The sequence below is a fragment of the Acipenser ruthenus genome, chromosome 8 (assembly GCF_902713425.1).
Source record: "Acipenser ruthenus chromosome 8, fAciRut3.2 maternal haplotype, whole genome shotgun sequence".
In the NCBI taxonomy this organism is placed as follows: domain Eukaryota; kingdom Metazoa; phylum Chordata; class Actinopteri; order Acipenseriformes; family Acipenseridae; genus Acipenser; species Acipenser ruthenus.
The window spans coordinates 44488875-44501601 of NC_081196.1; the positions used below are offsets into that span (position 1 = coordinate 44488875).

Genomic DNA, 12727 nt, shown 5'->3' on the forward strand with positions numbered 1-12727 from the left:
GGTAAATATCAGGACTTTCTTCCTATGCATCGGGACGCAGGACATTTGCTAGGAAACTGGGACTGTCCAGACCATATAGGGACTGTTGGCATGTATGTGTCATTTGCAATATTTGTGAATACTGTTTTCATTTCATGTTAAGAACCATGCATTTTTCCATTAGATTGTAAAAAAAAAAAAAAAAAAGTCAAACTAAATTCAGTCAATTCTCTTTAATACAATTTCAAGGTACCAGCAAAAAAATTGCCTTCTCAGTAATTCGTATTATCAGGAGTCTAAAGCCAAACTCATCCTGTCATTTTTTATTGAAGTTACATGAACACTGAAATCAACTTTCAATTACAAAACAATGACAAGTTTTATACATTTAAAAGTACTGTCTGTTTTATTGAAAATACGGCTGTAAGTGAACTTTTAAAAAGTATACATTGCAAATGAACTCATTTTTTAGAATGGTTGATAAAGTGTTAGTGGGAATGTTGAAATCTTTAGCAACATCTTTCTTTTTCTTGTATGCAAGGATAGTGCACGTTTGTGCGTGAGTACTATGGCAACTCGAAATGCATCATAGGATCTGTAGTCCCCAAACAACACTACAGTATAGAGGCGCTAATGTGGATGTATGTTAATACATTTCCTAATATCCTTTACATTCAGGTGTTCGAACTAGGGCGTAGTTCACATTTTTCTAACCTGGGAGGCCTCCAAAATAATTAATATTAACAGGACATTTGTGTTAAGTGAATTTGTATTATCAGAAGTAATTTACAATGAGCAATTGCTAAGTTTAGCCAGGACCTTGTAGAAAATTTGTACAATCAGGAAATCAGAGTTCATTTTAACGAGAATTGACTGTGTTGATTCTCCTTTTATAAATAGTGCCAGATATATTTAAATAAAATATTTCCAAAAATACCATTTGATATAAATCAAATTATTGAGTCACTATCTGGCAGGTTTATTCACAGACCCTGATTAGCAATAATGGTAACACTTTCATATAAGTGTCTGTAATTCCAATGTAACTAACACATGATTTCCTACTGATTTCAAATGAAATTCCTATTGAGTTCAAAAGTCACAAGCATGAGTTCATGACCTGCTTTTCATGACTTCATAACATTTCCCTTAATACACATGAAATAATCATGAACAGACATTTATTTTAAAGTGTTACCGTAATAACAAACTATTTCATTTTTTGATTTGTTACATTTCAACAGATGTATGGAACAGACAGAGCAAATCCATGAAAGGGGTGATGGTAACCCATGGAAATGGTGTTTTATTCTGAGCAGTACTGATGGTTCTCAAGAGTGGTCCAGTTCCATCAGCAGGACTCAGGTACAGGCCAAGGTAGCCACAGAAGTGTGTAGTTTGAGGGATATAAATTATGATACCACCTTGACCATGCAATGTACTGCTGGTGCACTCAGTGTCCATGAGAGATTGTCCTTGCCATGTTGCCCTAATCTACCCTACATGTTCTACATTCATATGATACATTTGTTCCTATACCACGATAAAGTGGTCTGCGTATAATCATCCTGTACATTGTTCATCCTCAGGTACCCCAGCTCAAAACGTATTGATACACAGAGAAAAAAAAAAAATCAACAAACACGTATCTTTTTGCAAGATCGTGAGGGACAGTGATTTAATAGTTGCAAAGTTTGATTTTTTGAGTAAATGAGTGCAGGCAGACATCCACAAGAAAGGAGGCTAAATAAAATAGCAAGAAAAAAATATTGGAAATTGGTGATACATACTTATCAGCAGTTGGGGCTGATAAGTAACTTTTGATATTTTGCGACTTAACTGAAAATTATTGCACAATCATTTAAAATTGCTATTTTATAAGAATAAAAAAATTGTAAAGCCATTGCCTAAATGCCCCTTTTTAATTATGGATTCACACAGTTCCCTAGAACAAAATCTGCTGTTGCTCTTTTATTTAAGCCGTGCTCTGTCACTTTTCATTCTGGGAATACCCAAGTTACAGTATAATTTATACTTTTGTGTCAAATGAAATATGATACAGTACACAAATTCTTGTTGCAAAGTATGTGATAGAGCCTGATTGGTCAATGCGACTGACCTTGCTATATGCATATGTCATAATGCTGGTCTCCCAAAACAACCAACTCACCAGTGCCCTGGTAGTTGCTGAGCATTCAAAATAAAATGACATACATAATAGCTGGATCAGTTAGAATTGATTGGTTGTTATGTCTGTTATGGCATTATGGGGCTGGTGTAAGGATAGGTGTAGTGCAAACAATTGCGGCTGCAAAATCCAAATTGCCTAGCGGCCAGACAATTATTTTGCACTGTGGCCTATGTAAGCTTAAGAGCAATGCAAATTACTCAACACGCACAAATAATGAGCTGCAATCATGATAATGAGGGTCACAATGAGCACTGCCTGAGCATCGGTCTATTTAGCAGCTGCACTTACAGCCCAGAGGTGAGGTGAGTTCGGAATACAGAGCGCAGTAGGCGCTGTATGATATGTATGCACGAAAATCAAACCAAACCAAATGTCAGAGGAAGGGCAGCAAAGTCCTCTTGGCGGACGGAAAAGAAAAGTTTTCTGAGGAGCTGAGAGTCCTTATGGCTGAGGTCACTCAGCATGAAATTCAGTTATTTGGAAAAGCCTCTGCTAGCATCAGTTATGCTACCAAAGAGGCCATATGGTCCTCTATAGTGGAGAAAGTCAATGCTGTCGGTCTTACCAGGACAGTCAACCAGGTGATGAAAAGGTGAAATTCAGCTATTGGGTCTAGGATGACCTGTGGAGAGAGACGATAACGCCTTACCATCGCATCCTCTGGAATCTTGAACAAAGTTACCCTAGGTTTGAATATGTGGGGTCTTCTCCATCTTGCCCTTTCTCCTTCAAAGGTTTTCCTGCCTGTCTTCAACAAGAGCTAAGCGTTGCAACATCAGGAAGTGTACCACAGCAGTCATCCTAAAGCCAATGACAGGTCTCTGAAGGTGTGTGCTTTTATACAGCTCTTAATTACTTGCTTCTACAGTGGTTTGCACCTTGCCAGAGGAGGTGCAAAGGTTTTGGAGGGTCAGCAATTGCCCAAGTGCAAGATAAAATCCTTACATCTCATGAAATGTTTGTGCCCACTTAGTATTCCAGATCCCTGCCCAATCCCATGCTCTTTTCTTCATTTGAATACATTTCAATATCATTTAAATGAATTAATGATGGCAAAGTGCTAATTTGATAGCGGGTGCAGAACGGCAGGTGAAAACAATTCTTTACATATGCCGCATTTTTAGTGGCCGCTAAAGTCCTACTTTACGGCCCGCGAAACACAGTTCGCGCATGCAAAACAACGATTGCAATATGGGTGTTTTGCATCCTCAAATTGCTTTGAATGTATCCTTACATCAGCCCCTATGCGTGCAAACAAACTGATATCATATTTGCCTACAGAATACAAGTGCATGGACTGATGAAGCCTTTCCTCCTTGATTCTAATTGTATGCACTTCAAACACCCAGACAGCTCTTTTGATGCCGTATATGTACAGACTTCATCTTGTTTTTATGTATGTGCAGTTCAACCTTTGTTACCCCCGATTTAGCAAATGTGCTTTAGCCAACAGTGCACATGCTATTAAACACCCCCCCCTCTTCGGAGTCACTCAGCTGAAGTCAACACCTTATCAGTGAGAACCGGTCTCTGTCAATTAATACCTATGTTTAACAACACTCAGAAAACAATCACCTGGCTACATAAATGCAAAGAATAGTCTAATAATTAAACCAGTATAATTTGACAAAAATATCCTTAGAAAATGATTTAGTGCTGTACAAAAAAGGTAACACCTGTGCCTTTGTCTCTGGTAATACCAAAGCCAATTATTTATAGAAGACATTCATTTATTAGTTGACCATCAAGAATGAAAAACACTAACTTAGACTAACACTAAGAGGATGCCAGTATATTCAAATTATCCTGTGCTCTCGATTCTAGATATATTGTGTTCCCACTATCAGCTTCAAGGTTTAATTGTATTTGAAATGACATACGTTTTTTTAAAAACAAATCAATTCGGAGTAACCAGATTCATGACTGTGGTTGTTTTCCTAGCCGTCTTCTGTGTGTTTTAGAGAGATTATAAAGTAGGTCGTAATGAAGCAGGGTTATGGGAAAGCCATGTGTTTTCTAATCTTGATATTGCATAATTTGCATGAAAAGGAGCTGTGTTTTTCTAAGTGGATTCGTGCATCATAAAACACATCAGGATGCAAGCATCAAGGTTACAGTTTTATACTTTTGCTTTGTGACCACAACTGTCATTTGAGATCTCAGACAGCTGTACTTAGTGGAAATGTGTAGAGTACTGTATTTATGAAGTTAGATTTTTTTTTTTTTTACTTTGGGACATAGCATGGCGATAGGTTATTAAGCACTTGCCCTTGTTTTCATAAAATGAATAGTTTTTTTTTTTTAAATCCTATAATACTTTATACTATTTTTGGACAGGCTTTAACATTGACGTAAATCAATTTAAATCACAGCGTTGCTAAGTAACACATGTTTTTTGTTTCTGGACGAGTTGGTCAGGGGAGAGTTAATCAATAAGTTGAGCATGTCATGACATCATCTGTTGCCATGGTACCTAGACCATACAGCACCTGGTTATCTACAAAGAAGTCTGATGGGTTGCTATGCAGTGTGATGCAAGCAGGTTGTTGTTTACCTTCTTCCCTTGCGTACCTCAATGTGCTGGAAATTTGACCTCAGTCAGTTTGTAAGCATGTAGCCAAGATAACCTTGACGGAAAGTAAATATCCTGGTGGTTTACAAATTAATGAAGTGATAATCTATAGCGGAAACTGCATAGAGTTAACATTTTGGTGACTCAGTCTTTACAAGGCAGCTGACATTTTCCAGCAAATGAATTGTCAACTTAAAGATCTCAGCTGACACCAGTATTAATTACAGTTACTTTAGGGACATACATCTACTTGTATGAAAAATACACCCCCAGAACGGTTTGCCATGGTAAAATTGCTTTTCCAATGTTTTCCCCATGCTTTTACCATAATACATGACAGTAGTCATTTACACTAAGGGCAAAAACCCTTATATTAAGTATTGCTCCAAACTACTGACATGTCTTTGTGGAATGTTATGATATTGCAGGTGTGGTGTTTGCTATGTGCATTAGTTTAGAAAAAAAAAAAAAAAAAAAAAAAAAAAAAGCATGGTATTCTAACATGCCTGTGTTGTGGGGGAACAAACTGTGTATTCATCACTGAATATCTAAAACTGTTGAATATTATTTTTAAATTGCATACATGAAATGAACATGATATATAAATAAGAGTTTACACTATATCTCATCCTGTGTGTCTGTCATCCAGTTCATAGAACACTACTTCATGTATGATGTTTATAATAATTTTGCACAGGTTCACTTTAAGAACCCCCTCGGCTGAATCTGCCTGTCTTCGCTGTGTCATACACGCAGACCAGTATGTAATGCTGGGTGTCATGCAATCGATGTATCTGAACATATTTTAACAGTGGCTGGTTTTCCAATTCATTTTGAATAATTAATCTTAATTATTTTTGGAAGCTAAACATTTTCAAAATATAACATTGTTATAAACACCTCAAATGTGGTTTATATACTAAAGGATCTTTTTTAATACCTCCCTTTTGTGCAGGATTACACTTAAACTGATGGATACTCATTTTGTTACTCTATTACTATTATAAAAATGTCAGTTTAAAAAAGAGGCTGTGTTTTTTCGTGTACTCAAACCAGTGGTGACTTGTGGCTTGAAAAACTAACGAAGCGAAAACGTGCTCAAACCCGATTTTAACCATTTCTAACATTACCAGATCTTTCATCAAACAGTTCTACGCTAGATTGTCACAATCAAGAGAGCTGCAAACAACACTTTACAGGGAAGGGTAGACAACGGCACTAACGCTCTAACCTGAGCGTTTGAAATGGAAGTATCTTCACACGCTTGTGCTGTTAATAACATAATGAACTACAGAAGAGTCAGGTTCGGTTTCTGTTGATGTCTCTGGCGTTGGTGGTTTAGCTTTTTTGTTGTAGAAAAACTCCAAATGTAGCTGTCTTTTTGCCATTTTAACAGGACTACATAAAATTCACTGCGTTTTTAGCACATATTTTCACTGACTGAAAAAGTGAGTCTCACACAAGAAGACATATAACGGTGAAGGGCCTTAGAGACACTCTTTGGTTATGTTATTTAGGTCTGAAAGTTTGAAATAAACTGCACACTTACATATTCTCTAACCACTTACGAAAAACATAAAAATATATATATATTTATTTTTAAATAATAAACCCTGGCAGCAGTGGCGTAGCCAGGATTTTGGGAGGGGATGGAAATGGTAACTGAGTTATCACAGTGGTGCAATTGACAACCTGATTTCTTATTCGTGCATTGACGTTTTATTTTCGAAAAATAAAGAACAATCTTTTTAAAGAGAAGATTCAATAACCAAATACACTTGTGGAAAACAGTTTAAAAAAATAAATTAATAAATAAAAAAGATTCAGTTTAGAACACTTCTGATTAAAAACAAAAAAGGAAATACAAAGCAAAGGACTTGAGCTTTTAACATGCGCATCAGAATTCAATTTCACATTATAATAATAAATAAAAATAACTATATATAATTGCATTCGTACTTATGGTTGTTCATTTTTGTTATCTAATATTTTATTTAATTTCACAAATCCTGACTAATTTAATTACCGTTTGACTGGTGCAGGACTGCCGGTGGTAGCTGCTAGCTTCCTATCTTCAGACGGTTCATCAACAGTTTTCTGCCGTTTATACAAATTAGGGTGACAAAAACAAACAGCGAATTTTAAAATTATTTTTCCCTTTCCCCTACCGCTGTCAGGCCGTACTTCACGTCTTACTCAGTGTTACGTCACGTTACGCGTCCTCTTGGACTGTAAAGTGTAAAAGCTGTGTGCATCGTCCAATCAGATGAGTTCAAGGTTGAACCTCTCACAAATGACAGTAAATAGCCCAATCACAAACAGAAATGTGAAACGTGCGCTTTGGACAGACAGCAAGCATGTCATTGGTCAGTTGCAAGTGGAGGGTCATGTTTACACTAATTGAAAGCGGTATTGATTGGAGCGTATTGAGGCCACCAAAAAAAAAAAAAAAAATCGTTTCAGCAGTTTATTTTTTTTCCTGTAAAGCAGTGGCTGGCTATGCATGTCACGTGCCCCCCCCCCCCCCCCCCCCCGCGTCACCACTGACTCAAACACCTGTATTAATGCTGTAGGCAAATAAGCACCATGTACTGTTAACCGTCCGTCAGTGGCAGCCGGCGTGTTTACATAAGTCCACAGGATCACCTTACTGTATGTGCTTAAACAGTAATGGATTACCTTTACTAGTTTATTCAAACGCAGGGCCGGATTAAAGGACATGGGGGCCCTACGATAACCCATATTTTGGGTGCCCTATGCATATGGTGAATGGTGTTAATGGCATATTGATTAAACCTGCCCTGCATGCGTTGGGGACAGAGAGTGAGCGGAGCGAGCCAATTGTACATGGAGCAGGGGAGTGGAGCGGGGTAGTTGCTGAATACATGTTTGGCCATGGGGTTTGCACAAAAGTTAAAAAAAAAAGTGACTAATACAGATGCAGTCAATTTGCAGTATTTGCAGTATTTTCCATGCCTGTGCATGGTAACCATTCATTTTCCAGTGTCAAAGCAAAATTAGGCACTTTTTATGTTTTGCAGACTTAAGAATTGCATTTTAAAAAAGCTTTTATATTCAATGTGGAGGAAAAAATATATATTCTCCTACACTATAGCATAATTTGCTTATAGGTTAATACGGCCCAGTTCAAACATGTTATATAAATTTGGTAATGGAAATATTGCACAGTAAATAATGGACATATCAATATGTCACTATGAGGGCACACATGTTTCTTTTGTTATGAATTACAATATTATACAAAATTAAATTGTGATTATTAAGCCATTGTTTTAAATGTTTTATCTTGGTATCTCATACAGCGCTTTCCTCTCTCAGGTGCTGTTCATGTGAATAGTTCTGTGAGCATCCTTTCACAAGCTAGGATGAAGGCTACTTGCCTAACAACAGAACATTACCAGAAGATAAACAACCAAACACAGAACACACACACAAACAGAACACGCAGTCCAGTGGCCATGTGCCCCTGCTCACGCCACAGTTCTGACTGAGAGCTCTCAGCTGTCAGTCTCGCAAAGCTGTCTAATAAGGATGAGCAATACTTGAAGATAATAGCCTTAAGGAATTGAAAGAAGACAAGTATTGAATTGACAACTGAACTGCCAGAAGGCACAGGTGTCGTTGTCCATCCATCAACAGTCCAAAGCACCTTTGACCATTGTTCCATAGTCCAATTTCTGTGTTTTTGTGCATATTTTAGCCTTTTAGTCTTGTTCCCCTTTCTTAACAGAGGTATTTTTTACTGCAACACATCCTTTAAGTCCTGATTTCAAGAGTGACCTTTGTACTGTTGATTTGATGGATAACGACAACCGTGGCTTCTGCCAGTATTGTTGTCAATTCAACACTTGTCTTCTTTCTATTCCTTAAGGATATTATCCTCAAGTATTGCTCATCCTTGTTAGGCAGCTTTTGGGGTTTTCCAGTCTTGGGTTTGTCAATTACAGATGATGTTTCTCTGTAATTGTTGATTATGCTTCGGATACCACACATTGAAAATTGAGTGGTGCAAGCTATTTCACTCAATGTTTTTCCTTCTTTATGCAAGACACGGTTGTTATAATAGTGGAAAACAGTAGTAGAGGCTTTGAGCAAATTGTTGACGCTCAGCAGTTTATTTAGCAGATGCCTTTATCCAAGGGAACTTACAGAGACTAGGGTGTGTGAACTATGCATCAGCTGCAGAGTCACTTACTACAATGTCTAACCTGAAAAACGGATCACAAGGAGGTTAAGTGACTTGCTCAAGGTCACACAGTGAGTCAGCCGGGATATGAACCAGGGACCTCTTGGTTACAAGCCCTTTTCTTTAACCAACGCACCACACAGCCTCCTATATATAAAATCATTTTTTGTATTCAAGTGGCTAACAGAAGCACCTTGGATAAGTGACTAAGCAGCCATTACATGTTCATTCCCTTTGCTTTCACTATACTGGAAGTCTTTAGTGGAAATAAAGTGTCTGTTGTCCTAAGGCATCTGATTTATTTTGTAAGTTTTTGAATATTTAAAGTGATTTGGGGCAACGTGTGTGGCAGTGGCTTTTCTGTTATCTCCACGATGCTATGGTGAGCCCGATTTGAACAAATAAAAGCTGTAGTACTATAGCACAACTTCCTTTTCAATTATCTGTAAGTCTCTAATTACTATCAGAAGTTTCAGTACCAGCACACTAATTGTTATTATTAAGATGATAAGGAAGTAGGAGCACATAGACACACATGCACAAGCTTTTTGTGTGCATGTGTGTCTGTGTCTGTGTGTGCGTGCAAGAATTTAAAAGTCCTACAGTACATAACAGAATACTTGACAATTGGAATAAAATTGATCAATTATAAAAATACTATTGATATTCATAGTTATCAATCAATCAATATATTGATCTATCAATATATAACGTACTATATTAAAATGTTTTAAGTGTCTCTCTCCCTATATATATATATATATATATATATATATATATATATATATATATATATATATATATATATATATATATAGTATTATTACTGTACGACAGTATGTGTGAAACGCTGTTGTACCATCATGTACTGTATAACTTTATTGTACAAGGTAGTCCTGCTAAGTCTGCTAAGAAATAAATAATAATAATAATAATAATACAAGGTAGTCCTTCAAACGGTGTACATTTTAACAAGATATTTTAAACATAGCAGTAAAACAGGTTATCATATATATCTGGATTGTACTTGGCATCCAAAAGGAGGTTGTTTGTTAGTTTTCAAAATGCTCATTTTGACTACAAACTTGTCCATTGATACACAGACTGGTCCTAACATACAAAATCTGCTGTTCTGAAAAGAGCAGACAATTTCTTTCATATATCAGTTTTTCATTTTACATCCTACAACTTTGAAATACAGGGGCTCAAGTTTCAGCTTATGGGTCGCCAGTAGGAACTGAAAGGTTGCATTTGTGTATTTGAATAAAAGATTGTAGGATATTGTAGGATTGTAGAATTTGTTTCCAAAGTACATCATCAGAGAATTCATGTTTTTAAAACGTTTTATGCATTACTTCAGTATTTTATTTTGGGCTTGCACTGAACTACCTATAGACTCTTCTATTGTTTTATTTTTCAGGAAAGTGTCAGTGTGGCCAGTGCACCTGCTTCCCACCGGGAGATAAAAGAGTTCACGGAAAGAACTGTGAGTGTGATGATCGTCAGTGTGAGGACATTAATGGAGAGACGTGCGGTGGTAAGCTTCACTCCTATTATATAATCTGAATAAATAAGTCATTAACAAATGTACTTAGCAGAAACTTGGTTGTATTTCTGGAAGGAGAATCCACCCACTAATCAACACATCATCTCCAAGCGCATAAAGGCTCTGTGAGGCTTTCATTCATGTCGCTTCTTTTGTTTGGCCTCTCCATCACGTGTGGCAGGGCCGAAAAGGGAGACGGCCATCTTTAGAGCCTGGAGGAAGGGCTACCCTCAGCCATGGATTCCCTAAGGTTTCCTCCTACCAGTTAGTAGGGGGGGTTTCCTTACCTGAGTGCCGAGCGGTTCGTATTTAGTTTCTGCAGGGTGCATGGCAGGCTGGAGAGGCTGGGCTCACTGCAGTCATGCTCTGGGAGGCGGGCCCGTGTCTCAGCAGCTACTTTTCAGGCTGTTGCATTAACCATTCATCATTTTCATTTTATCCAGTCATTCATCCTTTTCTATCTTTTGGGAGTAGGTGGCAGTGTGCCACTGCGGTCTTTGCGTAAACAATTCATCATATTCATTATCCGGTCATGGTTTGGCGGTTTTGTCTTTTGGGGGTAGGTTGCCCACGTGCCACTTCCTATCTGTGTCTCTAGCCTGTATGATATTGTTTGTGTATTGCGCTAGCCGACCAGGATTGCGGGTAGCTGTCGAGCACCCAGGGACAAGGTTTCCGGCCAAATTCATCATCGTCATTAATTCGTCTGTTCATTTGCAATTCAATTTAATTCAGTCTTGAATGTTGTATATTCTGTATTTTAATTGAATATTATTGCTGTGTAGAACTTTTATTTGGGGGTGGGGTGGGGGGGTGGGGGGTGTAACCTTATACTCATGGTTTAAAGCTCTAGATGGCAGGGCCCCCAAGTGGATTACATGGTAAAAGCACAGTCATGTAATATGCAGGGTGAGTCATACAGTCAGGGGAGCACAGGTTCGCATCTTGGCTATGCGAAGTGCCGCATTGGCTCTGGTGTTCTCCTCATCATGTTTCAGTGAACCTTACTGGCCAGGCTTTTTCCTTCGGAGACGGCCTGCTAGTCGACATCCACTCTTAAGTTTCTGGCTGTAAAGAGGCAGTTGGGTTGGTTGTGGTTTCAGAGGTCACCCACTGACTTTTGGAGCTATTGTGGGGAATTGCTGCAGTGAGGGCACATAATTGGATGTTTTAAATAGAGGTGAATATCACGGGTAAAATAATTGGGCACACCGGGTGTCCCAGGCAGGGTATTGTCTACTGCTATTTTAAAGTTATCACTAGAAATTAAAATCAGAGCTTCTTGTAATTCACAGGTGTTCTTCCTGAGAAAATACTAGTGTCTGTTGTTAACTTGAAATTGCCCAGCAGGGATTCACAAATAGCCTATTATGTGGATAACAAGAGATAATTCATGGCTGAACCTACATTTTAACTTCAGTACAAACACAGAAACTGCTCTGAGGCTTTTCCATTGTGCTCATGTTTGTTAAAATATGTGCAGTTGATTTCAATAGTAAGCAGTGCGGTGTGGTTGATTATACATGGACTCAGCAGTGCTTGAAAGAGGATCAGTCTACCTTAAATAGTAATGACACTAAAAGAATTTAAATGCAGGATTCTGGGTGTATAATTCAATCAAAATGGCAGCATAATAACATTCAAACGACATGGTAGCAGCTTCAATCTGCAACAGGGCTTAGTATTTATTAATTACAAAAACTATAAAGCTGTAATTTAAAAACATAACAAACCATTTATAACAGCACCCATCCCTCTAACTGGTTATCTATTTACCTTTAATGGCAAAATCATTACTAGTTTAACTGTTTGCTTCTGTTTTTGCAGTCAGTGCTGCATACTTCCCCGGTTCATAATTATTATTAAGCCTCAGTGACCACCATTTAAAGAAGAGAAAATCTATCAATGTCACTTGCAAATTCTCAAGTCCAGCCACCATGTATTCCTGCTGTTATAAATGCAATATGAATCATTATGTATTAATGTATGCCTAAATAAAAATACAGGTGCACTGCTTCTAGACAGTGATTTACAATCTGTTGTTGAGTCAAATCTCACAATCTATTACCTTTTTGTTCTTATAATACTAACTGAAGCACCCGGCGTTGCCCGGGGAAATTCAATATTTCATGTACGAGAAATTGGGGAATGGTAGCCTTATGGTTTCCTATAAGTTACCGATCTTGGGTGTGTCGCACAATTCTCTCGGACCCCTTTTTTTGGTTTGAGCCA

General features: G+C 37.8%; 1 protein-coding gene and 1 long non-coding RNA gene across 2 annotated transcripts in view; one reads left to right on the top strand and one right to left on the bottom strand.

The window, feature by feature from the left end:
• Positions 1–6973, bottom strand: part of LOC117406967 (uncharacterized) — a 39244-nt gene extending 32271 nt beyond the window's left edge. The window contains exon 1 of the long non-coding RNA XR_009329390.1: positions 6769–6973. This is a non-coding gene — a long non-coding RNA (uncharacterized LOC117406967). The remainder of the gene's footprint in view (positions 1–6768) is intronic.
• LOC117406959 (integrin beta-like protein 1) overlaps positions 1–12727 on the top strand; it is an 87722-nt gene that overhangs the window by 48950 nt on the left and 26045 nt on the right. Inside the window, exon 8 of the mRNA XM_034011438.3 lies at positions 10370–10486. Within this exon, the coding sequence (XP_033867329.3) occupies positions 10370–10486 (117 nt within the window). The remainder of the gene's footprint in view (positions 1–10369; positions 10487–12727) is intronic.